Source organism: Pagrus pagrus (genome assembly GCF_965226575.1).
Source record: "Pagrus pagrus genome assembly, chromosome: 9".
In the NCBI taxonomy this organism is placed as follows: Eukaryota; Metazoa; Chordata; class Actinopteri; order Spariformes; family Sparidae; genus Pagrus; species Pagrus pagrus.
The window spans coordinates 32236533-32251588 of NC_140193.1; the positions used below are offsets into that span (position 1 = coordinate 32236533).

General features: G+C 41.1%; 1 protein-coding gene across 2 annotated transcripts; it reads right to left on the reverse strand.

Moving 5' to 3' along the window:
* Positions 1–9275: 9275 nt before the first annotated feature.
* On the reverse strand, positions 9276–14702 carry LOC311262064 (uncharacterized protein). Of its 2 annotated transcripts, none has more exons than XM_084361206.1 (5): positions 14374–14702; positions 12242–12477; positions 11053–12131; positions 10815–10945; positions 9276–10397 (listed from the first exon to the last, which is right to left on the reverse strand). In XM_084361206.1, the coding sequence occupies exons 3-5, from the start codon at positions 11903–11905 to the stop codon at positions 10266–10268; spliced, it is 1116 nt and encodes a 371-aa protein (XP_084217332.1). In that variant the 5' UTR covers positions 11906–12131; positions 12242–12477; positions 14374–14702; the 3' UTR covers positions 9276–10265. The 2 variants fall into 2 exon arrangements, with proteins under 2 accessions (XP_084217332.1, XP_084217333.1); XM_084361207.1 differs by having other exon boundaries at positions 9276–10420.
* Between the last annotated feature and the right edge of the window lie 354 nt (positions 14703–15056).

A 15056-nucleotide genomic window follows, 5' to 3' on the forward strand; every position in this document is an offset into this window, starting at 1 on the left:
TGTCTTGATAGTGTATTTCTTGCAATATTCGACACAACATCCCCTGCTATATTTGTAGCAGCTGTTTTTAACAGGGGCTTAGCCAGACCTGCTTTTTAACAAAGGTACTGCCATCCTGAATAGGCTGCGGAATATGCCTCCTGACCCATTAACATATTGTGTACTTGTCCCTATAAATCCTGGTAAATATCCTCCAGCTTGAGGGTATATATTGGTTTTGATAGTTTTTTAACAAAATCTCTATATCATCAATAATCGATTTCGGAGAGCGATGTTTAGTGCGCCTTGTCATAAGTCAGAGTGGGCATACGTTGAGCCTCATCAGACACATTTATAAAGCGGAGGAGCGGTACATAACTATCACCCAGAAGTTGATAATTCACAACGTCGCTATAAAGAAATATATTATAAGGTCCTGCAGGTATATCGGCAGGATGTGGAGCTGCATATTGTATCCACATCTATCCCACATACGGGGATATTGGACTTCAACAACACCGACCTTGTATGGTCGTTATTTAGTCCTGTATTGCCATATCTTGTTATTTGGATATACATTGCTAGATGATGTGACATAAAAAACTTTCTTCTCCATAGCACTGATAGGTATGCGTCACTATTCGAAAGTGTGCTTGTGAGCAGTTGGCACACGCCTTTTATCACACATCGACATTATCTTTTTCTGGGGCCATGAGTTAAATTTCTCAGGCCAACCCAGCCGTTTAAGCACCATGTTTTGACGACCTATTTTTTTCTGGACAATATTTTTTCTATTTTAAATGCTTTGTTTTTATCAATAATTACTAGTTGTAACTGGCTCATTAAAATGTGCCTTTCACAGCCTCCCCCCAGATCTAATAGTCTGTACACAGGCAGTTCTCTTGCTATGTGCTCGGTGATTGTAAAAAATTTGTCTGTGAATGTTTGTTTAACATCAGGTAGCCTGGGTGTCGCCCCTGAAAAATCACTGAAAGCATTGCGAAGCGTATAGGCACTTCCAAGACCTCCAGGATGAGCAGGATCATAATAAATATTTTGCATTGTGCTTTCCATGATAGAGATGAGACTGGAATGACCAGATTATGTTGGTTACAAAACTTTTGTGTACCAACTTTTATTTCACAGTTGTTATAATCACAGTGCAACATGTCAGACATTATAATAGTACCACCAATAGTACCACCAAGAACATGGCTCAAATTTTAAACACACATACATACTACACAAAGAAAGAATGAAAAATCGAAAAATTCAAAATAAAAGCACAACAAAAGTCAACCATCAGGGTTTCCCCCAGTGTATTATAAGCCTGACGGGCCGCCAGGTCTTACTTGCCCCCCGCCAGGCTAAGCAGCGTTTATTTATTTTTTTTAAATCAGTTTTTCACTCCATCAACACGTGATAAGGTGTCTTTTTCATCACCTGACAACGTCACAATTTCGTCGCGCATAACAGGACATGTCACGGACATCATGCTCCTCAGACCGCTGCTTCATCAGCTGACCGAGAGGAACGCACCAGGTCGACGTCGACCTCGGAGCTCGTACGGTTCGCGTTTACACACGTTTGTTTGTCTGGGCCAAACAGTAGATTACAGAGTGTCTTTGGTAGATCCGTGATTGTCCCGTTTCCATGACGACTGACCGGAAAAAGACGCGTGGTCATGTTTATGTGACTCCAGATTGTAAAAATCTCTGAGGAAAAAAATAAAAATCTCTGGAGACACCAGGCAGTTGTTTTTTAGTTTTTAGTGCAGACAGTTGATATTATTTATCTAAATAGTATTTTTATTATTTATTTATTTTTGTGGTTGGTTGAACAGCATTTCAAGAGTGCAGTCTGTAAGACCTGGTGTTACATAAATGTCTTATAATAACACATGATAATGATAATATTTTCAAATTTCCAGTCACTTTTAACCCATTGATCTTAAAGCCTTATGGAATCACTCCTTCTAAATTCTACTACTCCATTAATGAATCTGTTACCTATAGGGCCCTGCCATCAGTCAATGTTCAGGGTCAGGCCCCTGACACGAAAGAACACACTTGGGCACCGGTGGGCCGCTGGTGGGCCACCCTACCACCGGGCTTAACAAGTTTTCTGGGGGAAACCCTGACCATGTAATGTCAGTTACTGCAATGCTGTGCTGCATTGTGGTTACAGCTCCCCTCAATGATCTATCTAATTTCTATATGCGTTTTGATGCTGAGTGCAGAATGTGCGGATGTCTTAGAAAATGTGATCTGTGATTTTAATGTAGATAGAATTGAAATTGATCTCGAAACAGTCACTAAAGTTTTTAAAACAACTCATACTAAAATGGCAACAGGCCCAGACAGTATGTCAGCTTTTATTTTGAAATCTTTCGCTGAAGAACTGTCTCCGGCCTGGCAGAAACTATTCCAGCTCTCCATAGACACTTACACAGTGCCAAGGCTCTGGAAAAAATCTATCATAATGCCCATACCTAAAAAGGTCAGTCCCCAGGAGGACAATGGCTGTGTCCAAATTAAGGGGCTGCAGCCCACGAAGTGCGCATTTGAAGGCCAATTACGTCACAATGCTGCGCAAAGGCTGTCCAAATTCGAGGGCTGCTTCAAATGCAGCCCACAAATGCAGCCTGGCCTTCCCTCTGTTTGGAGGACGCATGTTCAGTCCCAAAACAGAAGAGGAGGCAAGAGAAAATGGCGACATCAAGTGGCGAAGACATGACATTTAAATTTAAGTAATGGGTTTATACTCGGTTTTTAGTCATGTAACATCCAACGCCAGATATGTTAAACTTCAAAACCTCCAAATTTCAACTTTAAGTTAAAATACGTGACGCTGGTGATGCTATGGTAAATATAGTTGTTATTCACCAGTGGCTTAATGTTTATTTTGTAATGTTGATGATCCAATTTAGATTTGACACATTTTGTTGTTAATTTTTATACACACACAAATAAATGTACACGTTTGATAGATTTGAACCAAAACAGACTTTAATGCATCTCTTCATTCACAATCGTGACGTAACGGTAAGGGGCGGGAACATCTGGTGAGGCAACCAGGAAATACTCCGAAGGCTAGACCGTCCCATTTAACAATGGTGGATGAGGCCTTCAAAGACCGGCCCGAAGGACCCGGCCCTCGTGGACCGCGAAGGCTAGGCCATTGAAGGCTGCAGCCCCTGAATTTGGACACAGCCAGTGACTACCGGCCGGTATCCATAACTTCAAATGTTTTTAAATCACTAGAGAAGATCATGATAGGGAAACTTCGTATAGCGGTGGAATCAGTGCTTGATAAATATCAGTTTGCCTACACTAAGAATTGCAGCACAAGCGATGCCATAGCGACTATAATGCACCTTACCCTGAAGCACCTAGAAAATCCAGCTGGATATGCCAGACTTCTTTTTGTGGATTTTAGTTCTGCTTTTAATCTTATCCAGCCACACATTCTTCTTAAGAAATTAGTTCAGTTAGATGTTAACCCTTTTTTAATTAGGTGGTACCACTCCTTTTTATCAAACAGGCCACAACAGGTTAAGTTTAACTCGGCTCTGTCATACTGGACTGTAAGCAGCACTGGTGCCCCCCAGGGGTGTGTCAGTTCGCCTTTTCTGTTCACGTTGTATACCAACGACTCTGTCAGTTCTGAGCCAAACCAATATATAGTAAAATTTTCTGAGGACACTGTCATTCTTAGCCTGCTCACCAAAAATACAAATTTAAGTGTTCACCAAACTGCGGTTGACAAGTTTGTCAACTGGTGTGATACGCACCTGCTGCATATTAACACAACCAAAACTGTAGAGATGCTGCTTGATCCTAGATCAGTTGGTGACCAAAGCCCTGTGGCCATCCATGGCCAAGACATTGAGCAGGTGAAAACCTTTAAGTACCTGGGAGTGTATGTTGACAGCGACTTGAGCTGGCGCACACAGGTGGCCAATGTCTGTGCTAGAATCCATCAGCGTCTTCATTTCTTACGTAGGCTCAGAGTATTTGGAGTCTGTAAAAATATTATGTTAATTTTCTACAGAGCAACAATTGAGTCAGTCCACCGTTATGGTATCACCAGCTGGTTTGGTAATCTAACAGTTAAATCTAGAGCCGAGATTTCAAGCCTAGTTAGAACTGCGGGCAAGATTATGGGAATACCCCCCCTTAATCCACAGGACCTTTTTGAGAAGGCGACTATAAGACAGGCAAATGCCATTTTATCAGACAGTGCTCATGTATTGAATTGTGAATATGCTCTCCTGAATTCTGGGAGGAGATATAGGCTCCCGTTGTGCAGGCACAATCGATACAAACATTCTTTTGTTCCTGTATCAACTAAGCTTCTTAACAGCCTGAAATGAATGCGATGGTTCTGCATATGGAAATGAACGTACATTCATGACGCCAGCTAGTGTATGGATGTATGCAAGTGAATGGATCGATGAATGAAGGCTGTGATAGAGTGCTGGGATGTGTGACTGAACCTATATTTATGACAGAATGAATGTTTTGGTAGGTTGACATGGTGTTATGGTGAGGTGATGTGATGCGAATGCTTATGTGAATGCTTGTGTGGACGTATATTTACGGCAGTATATGTGTAGGTTCATCCAGTGTTTGTTCGTGTCTATTCCACCACTGTCTTAACTTGATGTACGTTGTACTGCATGTTGTTTTTTATGTATTTTATGTATTCTATGGGTTAGGGTTAGGGGTTAACCCTAGGGGTTTCTAACCCTAACCCTCCGAGACAAATTTCTCCCTGGTGGAGACCAATAAAGTAACCTTAACCTTAACCTTATCCCTCTCCAATAGGCAGTAATTACGCAAAGTTGAACTATTTTGATCACCAATCTTTGTATCATACATTTCCTTGAATTTATCGGTGATCCTCTCTACTGATTTCAGTTCATGTAGCTTCTGCAGCCCCTTGGACTCGTTGACATAGATGCGCTTTGAGGTTAAGAGGCATTGGATGGCAGGAATAAAACGGTCAATCCACAGTCTTTTTGTAAGCTGGATCCCTATCACACACTCGTGATGTTTCTGGCTTGGATGGTCAATCTGACAGCCAAAGCAGAGCTCCTTCCAATACTTGTATATTACAATATTAAGGAGATGGAGGACAATGGTTTTAACGCCAGTTATGAACACGATAGACAGTACCCCATCCAGCTGGTCCCCAGCCACATCTGCGTGGCAGACCTCGCTCACGTCATGCAAGTCACCAGGAGATGGACACGTTGACGGTGTCTGCACCAACAGAGATGGAGTAGGAAGAGATGAAGGAGGTGTCTGTACGATTAGATATGGACGAAATGGAGGTGGAGACGATGTAGGGGGCCACGCCAGAGATGGATTAGGAGGATATGAAGGAGGTGTTTGCTAAAGTGATGGAGATGCAGGGCTGTACTCTGATGAAAAAAAAATCATGTTTACAGAGGGGGTAGAAAGGAATACACACATATAAGTATGTTTGCATGCAATAATTATACATAGAATATAATACATAATATGCCTACCATTTGTTATTAGTAGTCGGTGTGTTTGATGATTATTGGTCTACACAAGGCAGGAAGGAGACCAGTTTGGATACCAGGCAATATATTGTATATTCTCATAACCACTGATGATTCTGTCTCTTTTGATGGCTTCATTAACTTCTCTAAATACCCCTTGCAGAGACCTCCAGTTGCACCACTGGATGAAGAAAACATTTTTAAACTGCGAGTCATGTTCTTGAAGAGTGAGAGGAGCACGGCTGTGCTTTCCATTCTTCACGGCCTCTGGTCGCCATCAGCCTACCTATTTTCACATACACAAATGAACCATGTTTATATATACATTTAACAGTGGGAGGGACCAGAATCAGAATCAGAATACTTTATTATTGTTTGGTCCTGTAACGCTGCTTTGTGGGACATTTCTCTATATTTTGTTGAGTGAAGGACCTGTTTAGTTTAGTTTCTCCACACCGCCGGCTTATCTGTTCACACTGGTTCGGGTCGCCAATACTGCGCCTCTGGTACCTCTGGAGGCGCATCAGAGGCGAGTGGCCCGAAAGTACCTGTGCGTCTGTGCCACAAGCTCACCATTGGAGCGGGTTTTCAGCACCGCAGGTAAAGTTGTCAGTCCACAACGCGCCCTGTTAAAGCCGGGAAAGGTGCTGCTCTTTGTTGTTATTAAAAGTTGTTCGGCTATGATTTAATTTAATTGATTTGTATGCACGAAAACTGTTCTGGATGTTTATTTTAATTTAATTCTGTTTGACTGTTGTATTTGCACTTTTTTATAAGCTGCTATTTGTAAAAGTTGTTAATATTGTTATGTTGTTATTGTTTCAGTATTAATGTTTGGTATTCAGTTTCTGAATAGTGAAGGCACAAGCCAACAGTTTGGTGATGCGTCTGAGCCTTACGTCATAATTTTTAATTAGTCACGGTAATACCGTATACCCTGGTAAAATAGGGAGGAGGTTTGATGGTATCAAAATTTGGATACCGCCCAACTCTAATACATATATAAATATATATAGCCATTTGAGTCCAAACATCAGAGGGAGGAGTTGTAAAGTGTAATGGCCACAGGTAGGAATGACTTCCTGTGGCGCTCAGTGATGCATTTTGGAGCAATTAGTCTCTCGCTGAAGGTTCTCCTCTGTTTGACCAGAGCGTTGTGGCGAGGGTGAAAGTCATACTGCAGTATCGCCCAAAACTTCGACAGCATCCTCCTGTCAGACACTGCTGTCAAAGTGTCCAGCTCCACCCCCACAACGTCACTGGCCTTCCTGATCAGCTTGTTGAGTCTGTTGGCATCTGCTACTCTCAGTCTGCTGCCCCAGCACACAACAGCAAACAGAATAGCACTGGCCACCACAGACTCATAAAACATCCTCAGCATAGTCCGGCAGATGTTAAAGGAGCGGAGCCTCCTCAGAAAATAGAGGTGGCTCTGTCCCTTCTTGTAGAGGACTTCAGTGTTCTTAGTCCAGTCCAGTTTATTGTCGATGAACACCCCCAGATATTTGTAGTGTTCAACGATGTCCACGTTATGCCCCAGGATGGAAACTGGGGTCATCACCCTTGCTGATACATCCAACGACAGCAGAGTCTTCAGAAAACTTCTGGAGATGGCAAGACTCTGTCTGGTAGCTGAAGTCTGAGGTGTAAAGGGTGAAGAGGAAAAGAGAGAGGACAGTCCCTTGTGGGGCCCCGGTGTTGTCACCATCTGACACACAGTGCCGCAAGCGCACGTACTGTGGTCGGCCAGTGAGGTAATCCACAATCCAGGACACAAGGGGGGATCCACCAGCATCGCCGAAAAAGAACCAGTTACAGTATTGATAAAGAACTGGGCCGATAAAGGTAAGATAATGAAAAAAAAAAAAAAAAAAGAAAACCTTACGACCTCATCCTGGCTATGGCTGGATGAGTACATTGCTGTTAAGATCCATTCCCTTTAAGCCTTGTTTAATCAATACTTTTAAAAAATAGCAGTTGTGATGGCGCACGGCGAAATGAATCACAAAAATGTCAAGCATTTCTTAATCAGTGAGCATATTTGATTCACTTTTTCTAGTCTGAGTGGATCTTGTAATGATAATCCAAAACTGTGTGAATGGATGTAATGTAAAACGCCTTAAGCCTTTGCTAATAAGTTAGCATGTGGGGTGTGGGGAAAAAAGTGGTGATTTTGTCAATTGTGAGTGTAAATGTGACACTTTTTAAAGTGTTTTTTAGTTATGCTAAATGTACTCTCTTGCTGTAGTGTTAAATTCTCACTTAAAGTCTGTGGGGGTTACTGGAGCCTATTTCATATGGGCAAGGGCTAGGGTACATCTATGGACAAGTCGCCAGCTCATCGCAGCCTCTGCCCTCTCTGACGGCAGGAAGGGCAGAGGCGCCAAGGTGCCAACTGCACATCAGGAGCAGTTTTGGGGTTCAGTATTTTGCTACTGCTGTGGCTCAGTTCCACCCAGGGGAGCTGGGGTTTGAACCAGCGACCTTCTGGTCCAGAGGTACCTGCTCAACCCACTGAGCTACAGCCGCCCTGTCATGATGTGCCTTATATGCGAGAAAGATTAAGACGATTGATGGAGACAATCTTTAACCTTAAAACAAGGTAATTCTTGTTGTGAATAGTGTTAATACTGCTCAGATATGGCTTTTTTGATTAACTTTGCAATGTAATTGAGTTTGAGAAATTATAATTGTGTTGTACAATCCAGCCAACTGAAAATGTGAATTGAATCAGAGGTCATACTAATGCTTGGTGATGTTTCATGCTAAGTGCTAGATGTGAGGTATAGCTTGAATTTATACTTATGCGTGGGTGTAATTATATATGGATGTGTGACCTGTCTGTAGGTCAGGTTTTGGTAAAAGGCCTGGGCTAATCCAGCATCCAGAAGAACACCCAGTGAGGGGAACGCCCATCGAAGAACAGAGATTCTGGTTAACTGGATGGCGAGCCAACCTAGAGGATCTTGAGAGGGATCATAAAGACTGTTTCATCCAAAGATGGACATCTTTTGCTACTTCATGGTACAGATAAAAAGAAACACACACACCTGGATTGGCCCCCAAACGACCAATCCAATGACTTAACACTAAAAAAGACTGGACTCAGACACTTTAAAGGGGGGTTTATTTCATGTGCACACTTTATTATTTTAGTTTGTTATTTTCAATGGTAATTTGTATATTGTATTTCTAAACTGCAGTGATTGTGCTCAATACATGCATAGTTGCAAATGCATCCTTTTGTTGTGCCTCTTTACTGAATTCACCCCTTAGGCACCAGGCATCGTAGCCTTCTTATAATTGGTCCACCTTTAACGTTTTGTAGACAGTTATGTAATGTTACAAAGGGTTACAATCGACTTATATGCATTATACAACATAGATGACAAACCATATGCAGTTAGTCGTTTTTTCAAATGTTCATAATTAACTATTACTTGCAAAATCATCTAAATATTCTGGATATATAGTATTTCCTCCAAATACAGTAAATTATAAGAACTGGCATTGAATTTAACAACATTATAAATGTCTTGGAACAGCTATTGATAATAATTTGAAATTTGTTGCAAATTCTGAGATGGCCTGTAAGAAGGGACAAAAACGTTTGTACACTGTAAAAAAAAAACTGTTGTTTTTACAGGAAAACGCTGGCAGCTGTGGTTACCAGAGAATTCCTGTAAAAAATACAGCAGCACAGTAGATAACTTTACTGACGAAATATGTAAATTGATTTACAGTGAATGAAATCATGGCTGAATCACATTAAAAAACTGTTAAGTCTTGTGTTAATTTCACATAACGGTGTTGTATATAAAAAGACCATTTCCTGTATTTCTTACATGTAATAATTGCTTATTGTGCATCAATAAATGGTAAAAATATCAAACAAAAAACTAATTTAAACTGGTAGAACAACAGTAAAACTTTGCATTTTAAATGGAGCTGTTCTGTATATTATACATAAAATCTATTCAAAATATGCTGTATTTCTATGTTTCAATAATCAAGTTATAATGTAAAATTTACTTATAAACCTGCAAAATGATTACTACTATGCCTACACCAAAACATGCAAAAAAGAAATCTTGAGGAAAGACAAAAGAGGAAAATATCAGTTTTGGGAAATTTATTTAACAGCCATCGTCAATAGTTGTAAACAATTGGATGCATTTATTTTCAACGTATACAACATGCAAAGAAGCTACATGTAATGGTTCTTTTAACTATGACTGAAATCCAAGTTGAAATACTCCAGAAGATTAGCCTCTTTAAATCTGGATATTTTTCTGTCACTTTAACAACTTTAAGTGCGAGGTGCACAACAACCCAATTCACAACAACAACCCACACTCTCCCTGTCTGAAATGTTCCACAGTATGGCATTAAACTTATCTATCTCCATGGAGACAATCAGGTGATGCCAACAGGCCAAGTTACAGGTCAGATCTGTGGAGAGGCAAGCCCCTCACAGTAAGAATGCACGTTTGTTAAGGTATTTTTTTGCAATAAAAACAGTTCTAATTGAATAAATGCAAGACAGATACGTTTTATACCATACTGTGGAACATTCCTGCAAAGCAAGAACATCTTCATGAAACAAGCAGGTGGTGGACCCTCTACCAGAAAAAGTTACAATGTGCACCTTTAAGACTTAAAGGCGAAATTACATATTGTGCCTTAATTACCATAATACACATTGTGGATTCAACGAAGCCAATATTAACAGTACCTCTTCTCAAACAAACAGTCAGAGTCCACAGAAAGAGTACATATTTAGGCTCGCCACACGTAATCGGAGAGTTCCTGTATCAGGGTGAGGACTCGAGGGTTCACGTTGAGACGGTGCTCCAATTTTTATTCTCCACTTTGGTCCCTTTTTCTGGGTTTATCGTGAAAAAACACCTATAGAATAAAAGCATATTAAAGCATATTAAGCATTTTAATTGAAAAAAAAAGCCTACAAGAATATATGTATATATATATATAAATGTATATATATATGTATATATATATAAATATATACATAAAACAGTCTGAGTCCGGGCTGAGACTCAGAGCCAGACCTAGACCGAGACTCAGGCCACACCCAGAGCCAAGGCAGAGAGTCAGACCCAGACTAAGACCGGGCTTGAGTCCGGCTCTTAGTCTGGGTCTGACTCTCGGTCTTGAGTCCTGGTCTGGGTCCCGGCCTTAGTTAAGGTCCGGATTAAGACCGGGACCTCGGAGCCAGACTCCAGGTCCCAGAGTCCCAGGTCTGAGTCCAGGTCTGAGAAATGAGTAAGCCATGTTTACTTACCTTTGAAGAAACTCCAGAGTTGAAGCCAGCTCGGATGAGCCACAATGCAGAAATGAAGGAGGAGATATTTGTGTTGATAAGGTTCCGATCCAGACTGAGCATGTACCTTGTTGAGGAATAGCAGAACTGTCCTATGAACAAATTATTTAACACGTTATATTAATAAGCGCTGTACTCACATGACAAATTCTATAAACAGTGCAATTAAAAAAAAAAGAGGGATATGAAACAGACTTACCACAGACAATAACAGTGGGTATCAGAGGCACTTGCTCCAGTTGGACCTCTTCTGCCAGACATGTATTGTCTACATAGAAGAACATGGACTCCTCCTTCTCATCAAAGTAGTTGAGCAGAAGTAGGAGCATCTCTTTCACATCATCTGAGCAGCGACTCTGCATTCCCCGAATCCTCTGAAGCCTTGCATAAGTCTGAAGGAACTTCTTGCTCTTGTGGACACAAACTGTGGTCATGTAGTTGAGAAGCCTTTTTCCCTTCAAATCCAAATTTCGTGTGAATGTCTCTTTGAGGTCAATCCCAGCGAGTTCCTTGAAGTGGACTGACATGCCAAGTTCATCAAAACAAAATGGCCACTCCTCTCTAAGGCATTTGATACTTTTTCCCTGGTTGACATGTTGACGCTGTGTGTAAAAAGTGGACTTTATTAGACATTTTACCTCCTCTGGATTGGCATCAGAGTGTTGGCACATCATCTTGAGTTTTTCCATCTTTTGCTGCTGGTTCTCTTGAGTTTCTTCACGGGGCAGAAATTTTACATTCCATTTAATGCATCCTTGAGTGTCCTGCATTGCTGCTCTTTCTTCTAATGGGATCTCGTCTGTGTGGTCTGAGTAATCAGTCTGATGTTTTCTTTTCCTTATTTTGGGTGTTGAAGTACGCCTCACATTTTCAATTCTGTTTTGCAACTGTTTGAAAAGGGAATGGTAGCCTGTTCCAACAATATCGCCCTCTATTACATCTTGCAGAGAATTGGGATATTTTGCCACCATTTCTTTTGCAACGTCAGTTGAATGCTCTTTACCTACATGAGGGCATTTTTCCATCATCTCAGTCACAACAACCCAGACCATTTGCCTCCTCAGTTTTGGGCCTGGCCTTTTTTCCCCTCTCCAAAGAATGCATCACTTCCTCAGGAAATCTACTCCATGTAATTTCAAAGTTGTCGTCCCACTGTGTGTCAAGTCCTGGGCTGCTGGAGGAGGTTGAAGATGAACTTTGGTGAAACAGAGAGCGATGACAGCAATTGGGTAGGCGAGGCTTCCACAGATGATCGTGAGCTGTTCTCGGGAGTTTGGTCTTTAAATGACAAAAAAATAAGATTATGATTCACACTGTACAATATTACACAATGTCCATGTCTGCTTTTGATTTTGAATAGTTGTGTGTTGTGTGGTGTTTTTACTTACATTTATGTTTCCAAACAGAAAGAAGCTTTCTGGCTTGTACAGGTCTTAATGCTGTCCTCAAATCAGCCTCCGTTACGAAGCATAGATCATCACACGTCTCGACTCCAATGGACTGCAAGTGCTCTTCCAGGATGTTTTTGTTTACTGCTTGAAGTTCTGGTAGGACTTCCATGATGGCGACATCTAGGAAGGTTTGCTCTGAGTCACTCATATTTGCACTGAAGAAGAAATGCCACCTTCAAACAGAACAGAAAAAATATACAGTACTTACACTTAACAGACCAGGGACATGCATCAGGTAACACTTATATTAATGTCAAACTATTTACAGTGAGAAGTAACTGAGTTTTAATTGGACTTTATTTTGCCACAATTCTGTGTTTTAGTGGAATGACTCAGTATCCATCAAGAATGTATGATACCAAAGGATAGAAATCGGGCAGGTCATTAAAGGATAACTACCGTTTTTTACAACCTGGACCTAATTTCTAGCAAAATATATGATCATTTACTCACCCAGATAACTTTGGTGTCATTTGAAGTCGTTCGGACGAAATTAGATCCAGTGTAGTGCCGGTATATTCATATAATGCGAGTGACGGGGCAGCGACACACAGCCTCTATATAACGCATTATCTGCCACGAAACTAGTTCATTTCACCAATATTTTGTCATGATACGCTTGTGCTATTCCCCTCTGAGTCCGGGCTCATCTGTTATCAACATCCGGGGTCAAACTAGCAGTAGCAGCTACAGGTAAACAAGCCGGGCTGTCGCGGGTGTGCGCGCAGCTCAGAGACGACATCTTCCAGGTCAGAGGTAGTAGGGCAACCTACAGACCCCGGATGTTGACAATAGACGAGCCCGGACTCAGAGGGGAATAGCACTAGCATAGTAACAAAATATTGGTGAAATGAACTAGTTTCGTGGCAGATAATGCTCATAAAGGCTGCGCTTCGGTGCCCCATCACTCGCATTATATGGATATATCGGCGCTACACCGGATCTAATTTCGTCCGAACGACTTCAAATGACACCAAAGTTATCTGGGTGAGTAAATGATCATATATTTTGCTAGAAATAAGGTCCAGGTTGTAAAAAACGGTAGTTATCCTTTAATGTTGATACACTGTAACCCAAGACAGTCCTTTGTCACAGAATACAGATGGTATTCTGAGAGGAAGATGCCTTTGTGGATATCCATCAAAACATACACAGATGTGTCATTTTGAATCAATATGAGTAGAAGTTCACCAAACTCCATATACTCATCATTTCTGTACACAAGAAACTGTCCTTTTTTATATGCAGTGCCCTTGTACTGAATGTCTGTGGTAACTGTGGTATTGCTTTCTGAAAAGGCTAACTCCCTGACTGCATGTTTAATAGTGTCACTGCAGAGGTTGGGATAAAACGCACAGCTGTCCTTCACTTGCAGTAGTTTACTGCAATCTTGCCCAGCTAAAAGATATGCCTAATACATCTGATGACGCTCTGACAAAGTTTGACAAATGTTTTTGAAGTTTTTCAAGTGTCTGGCACATCTTTTAAAATAACTGTGTTTACTTTCAAACCTAAGCGTCCATAACCTCATCAATGGACCAAATTTCAACAACAGTGCTGAACAATGGCGCAAAAAGTGGTGCTTGGGTTTTAGTTGAACTTCAGGAAACAACATCTTTCTCAACTCCACATATTCTTGGATCAAAATGTCAACATATGCTATGTGGGACAAGGAAATGTTCTGAGCACAAATACGATCCACAATGTCTTTTAGCTGGAGAGCTAACTGCCATACTTCATCCCCATGGTTTTGCACTTTGTCACCAATCAAAACTGGTAGCAATCTCAAAAGGTTCCAGTTGGGACCAGAATGGCTGGCCCTGATAACTTGGCTCCGTCAGGGTTGACAGCACATGGCTTTGTGAGTGCTTCAGATCCCTTGTACTTAACTGTTTGATGCGCCTGTTTAAGAGTGAGTATGTGAACCATTTGTTCTTTCTTTATAATGTTCTTCAGGTACAGTGCTAGATCATATGACAAGACTCCTTCAAAGAGGTCATGACCTAAACAAGGCAGGAGACCAGGTGGGATACATGAAAAGACTCAAGGGTATTAAAGATAGAGTTTACCTTTATTCCTCTGACGCTTTGGATGTTTTCAGCCTGGAGATCAGCAATAGCCCCGTAATACGTCTCTGGGGTACGTGGAGGACCACAGGCATTCGGATCAGCCTCAAACTCACTTCTTGTGATTTCACAGTACCTGCAAAAATATTGAGGGCGGCTGAAGTTCTCTGTAAACCCACCTATGCAATGAGAACCCAAGTTATCCCCAGCAATGCAGTAAAGACCCCCTTTTACTGTTTCTCCATCTACATTTAATCCATCTGTCTCCAAGGACTTCAGATCTGCCAACAACTCTGAGAAAACTTTGGCTATTCCAAAATGCTTAAGGTCATTCTCAACACACAACAAGACTAAAAACATATTATTAGTATTTGAACGCAAATGAATGGGTACATTTGCTAATGAAAGATTGAGTGCAAGAACTTTGTGCGTCTTTTTAGCAGAACCCAGAGGACAATTTCAAATGAATCTTGGTACAAAATCAGTTTGAGGCTTTCAGGGTTTTCATTAAAGAACTGGTGACATTTGAAATTTGTGACTGTAAAAAGCTCTTCAGAGTTTCTGCCACTGGTATGTAGTAAGCACATTTTTGTGTCATGTTTTCATCCATTCCCAATGCCAGTTTTTGGGGTTCCGTGTATTTAAACATTTTTGTGAATGTCTTATTTCTGGAGTATGTTGTTCTT

Bases quoted from the DNA above. Each gene is read 5' to 3' on its own strand.
- LOC311262064 (XM_084361206.1), bottom strand. From the start codon at position 11,905: ATGGTCTGGGTTGTTGTGACTGAGATGATGGAAAAATGCCCTCATGTA. The intron at 10,946-11,052 runs GTAAGTCTGTTT...ATTTGTTCATAG, and splicing joins ACCCACTGTTATTGTCTGTG to GACAGTTCTGCTATTCCTCA. The intron at 10,398-10,814 runs GTAAGTAAACAT...CGATAAACCCAG, and splicing joins ACTCTGGAGTTTCTTCAAAG to AAAAAGGGACCAAAGTGGAG.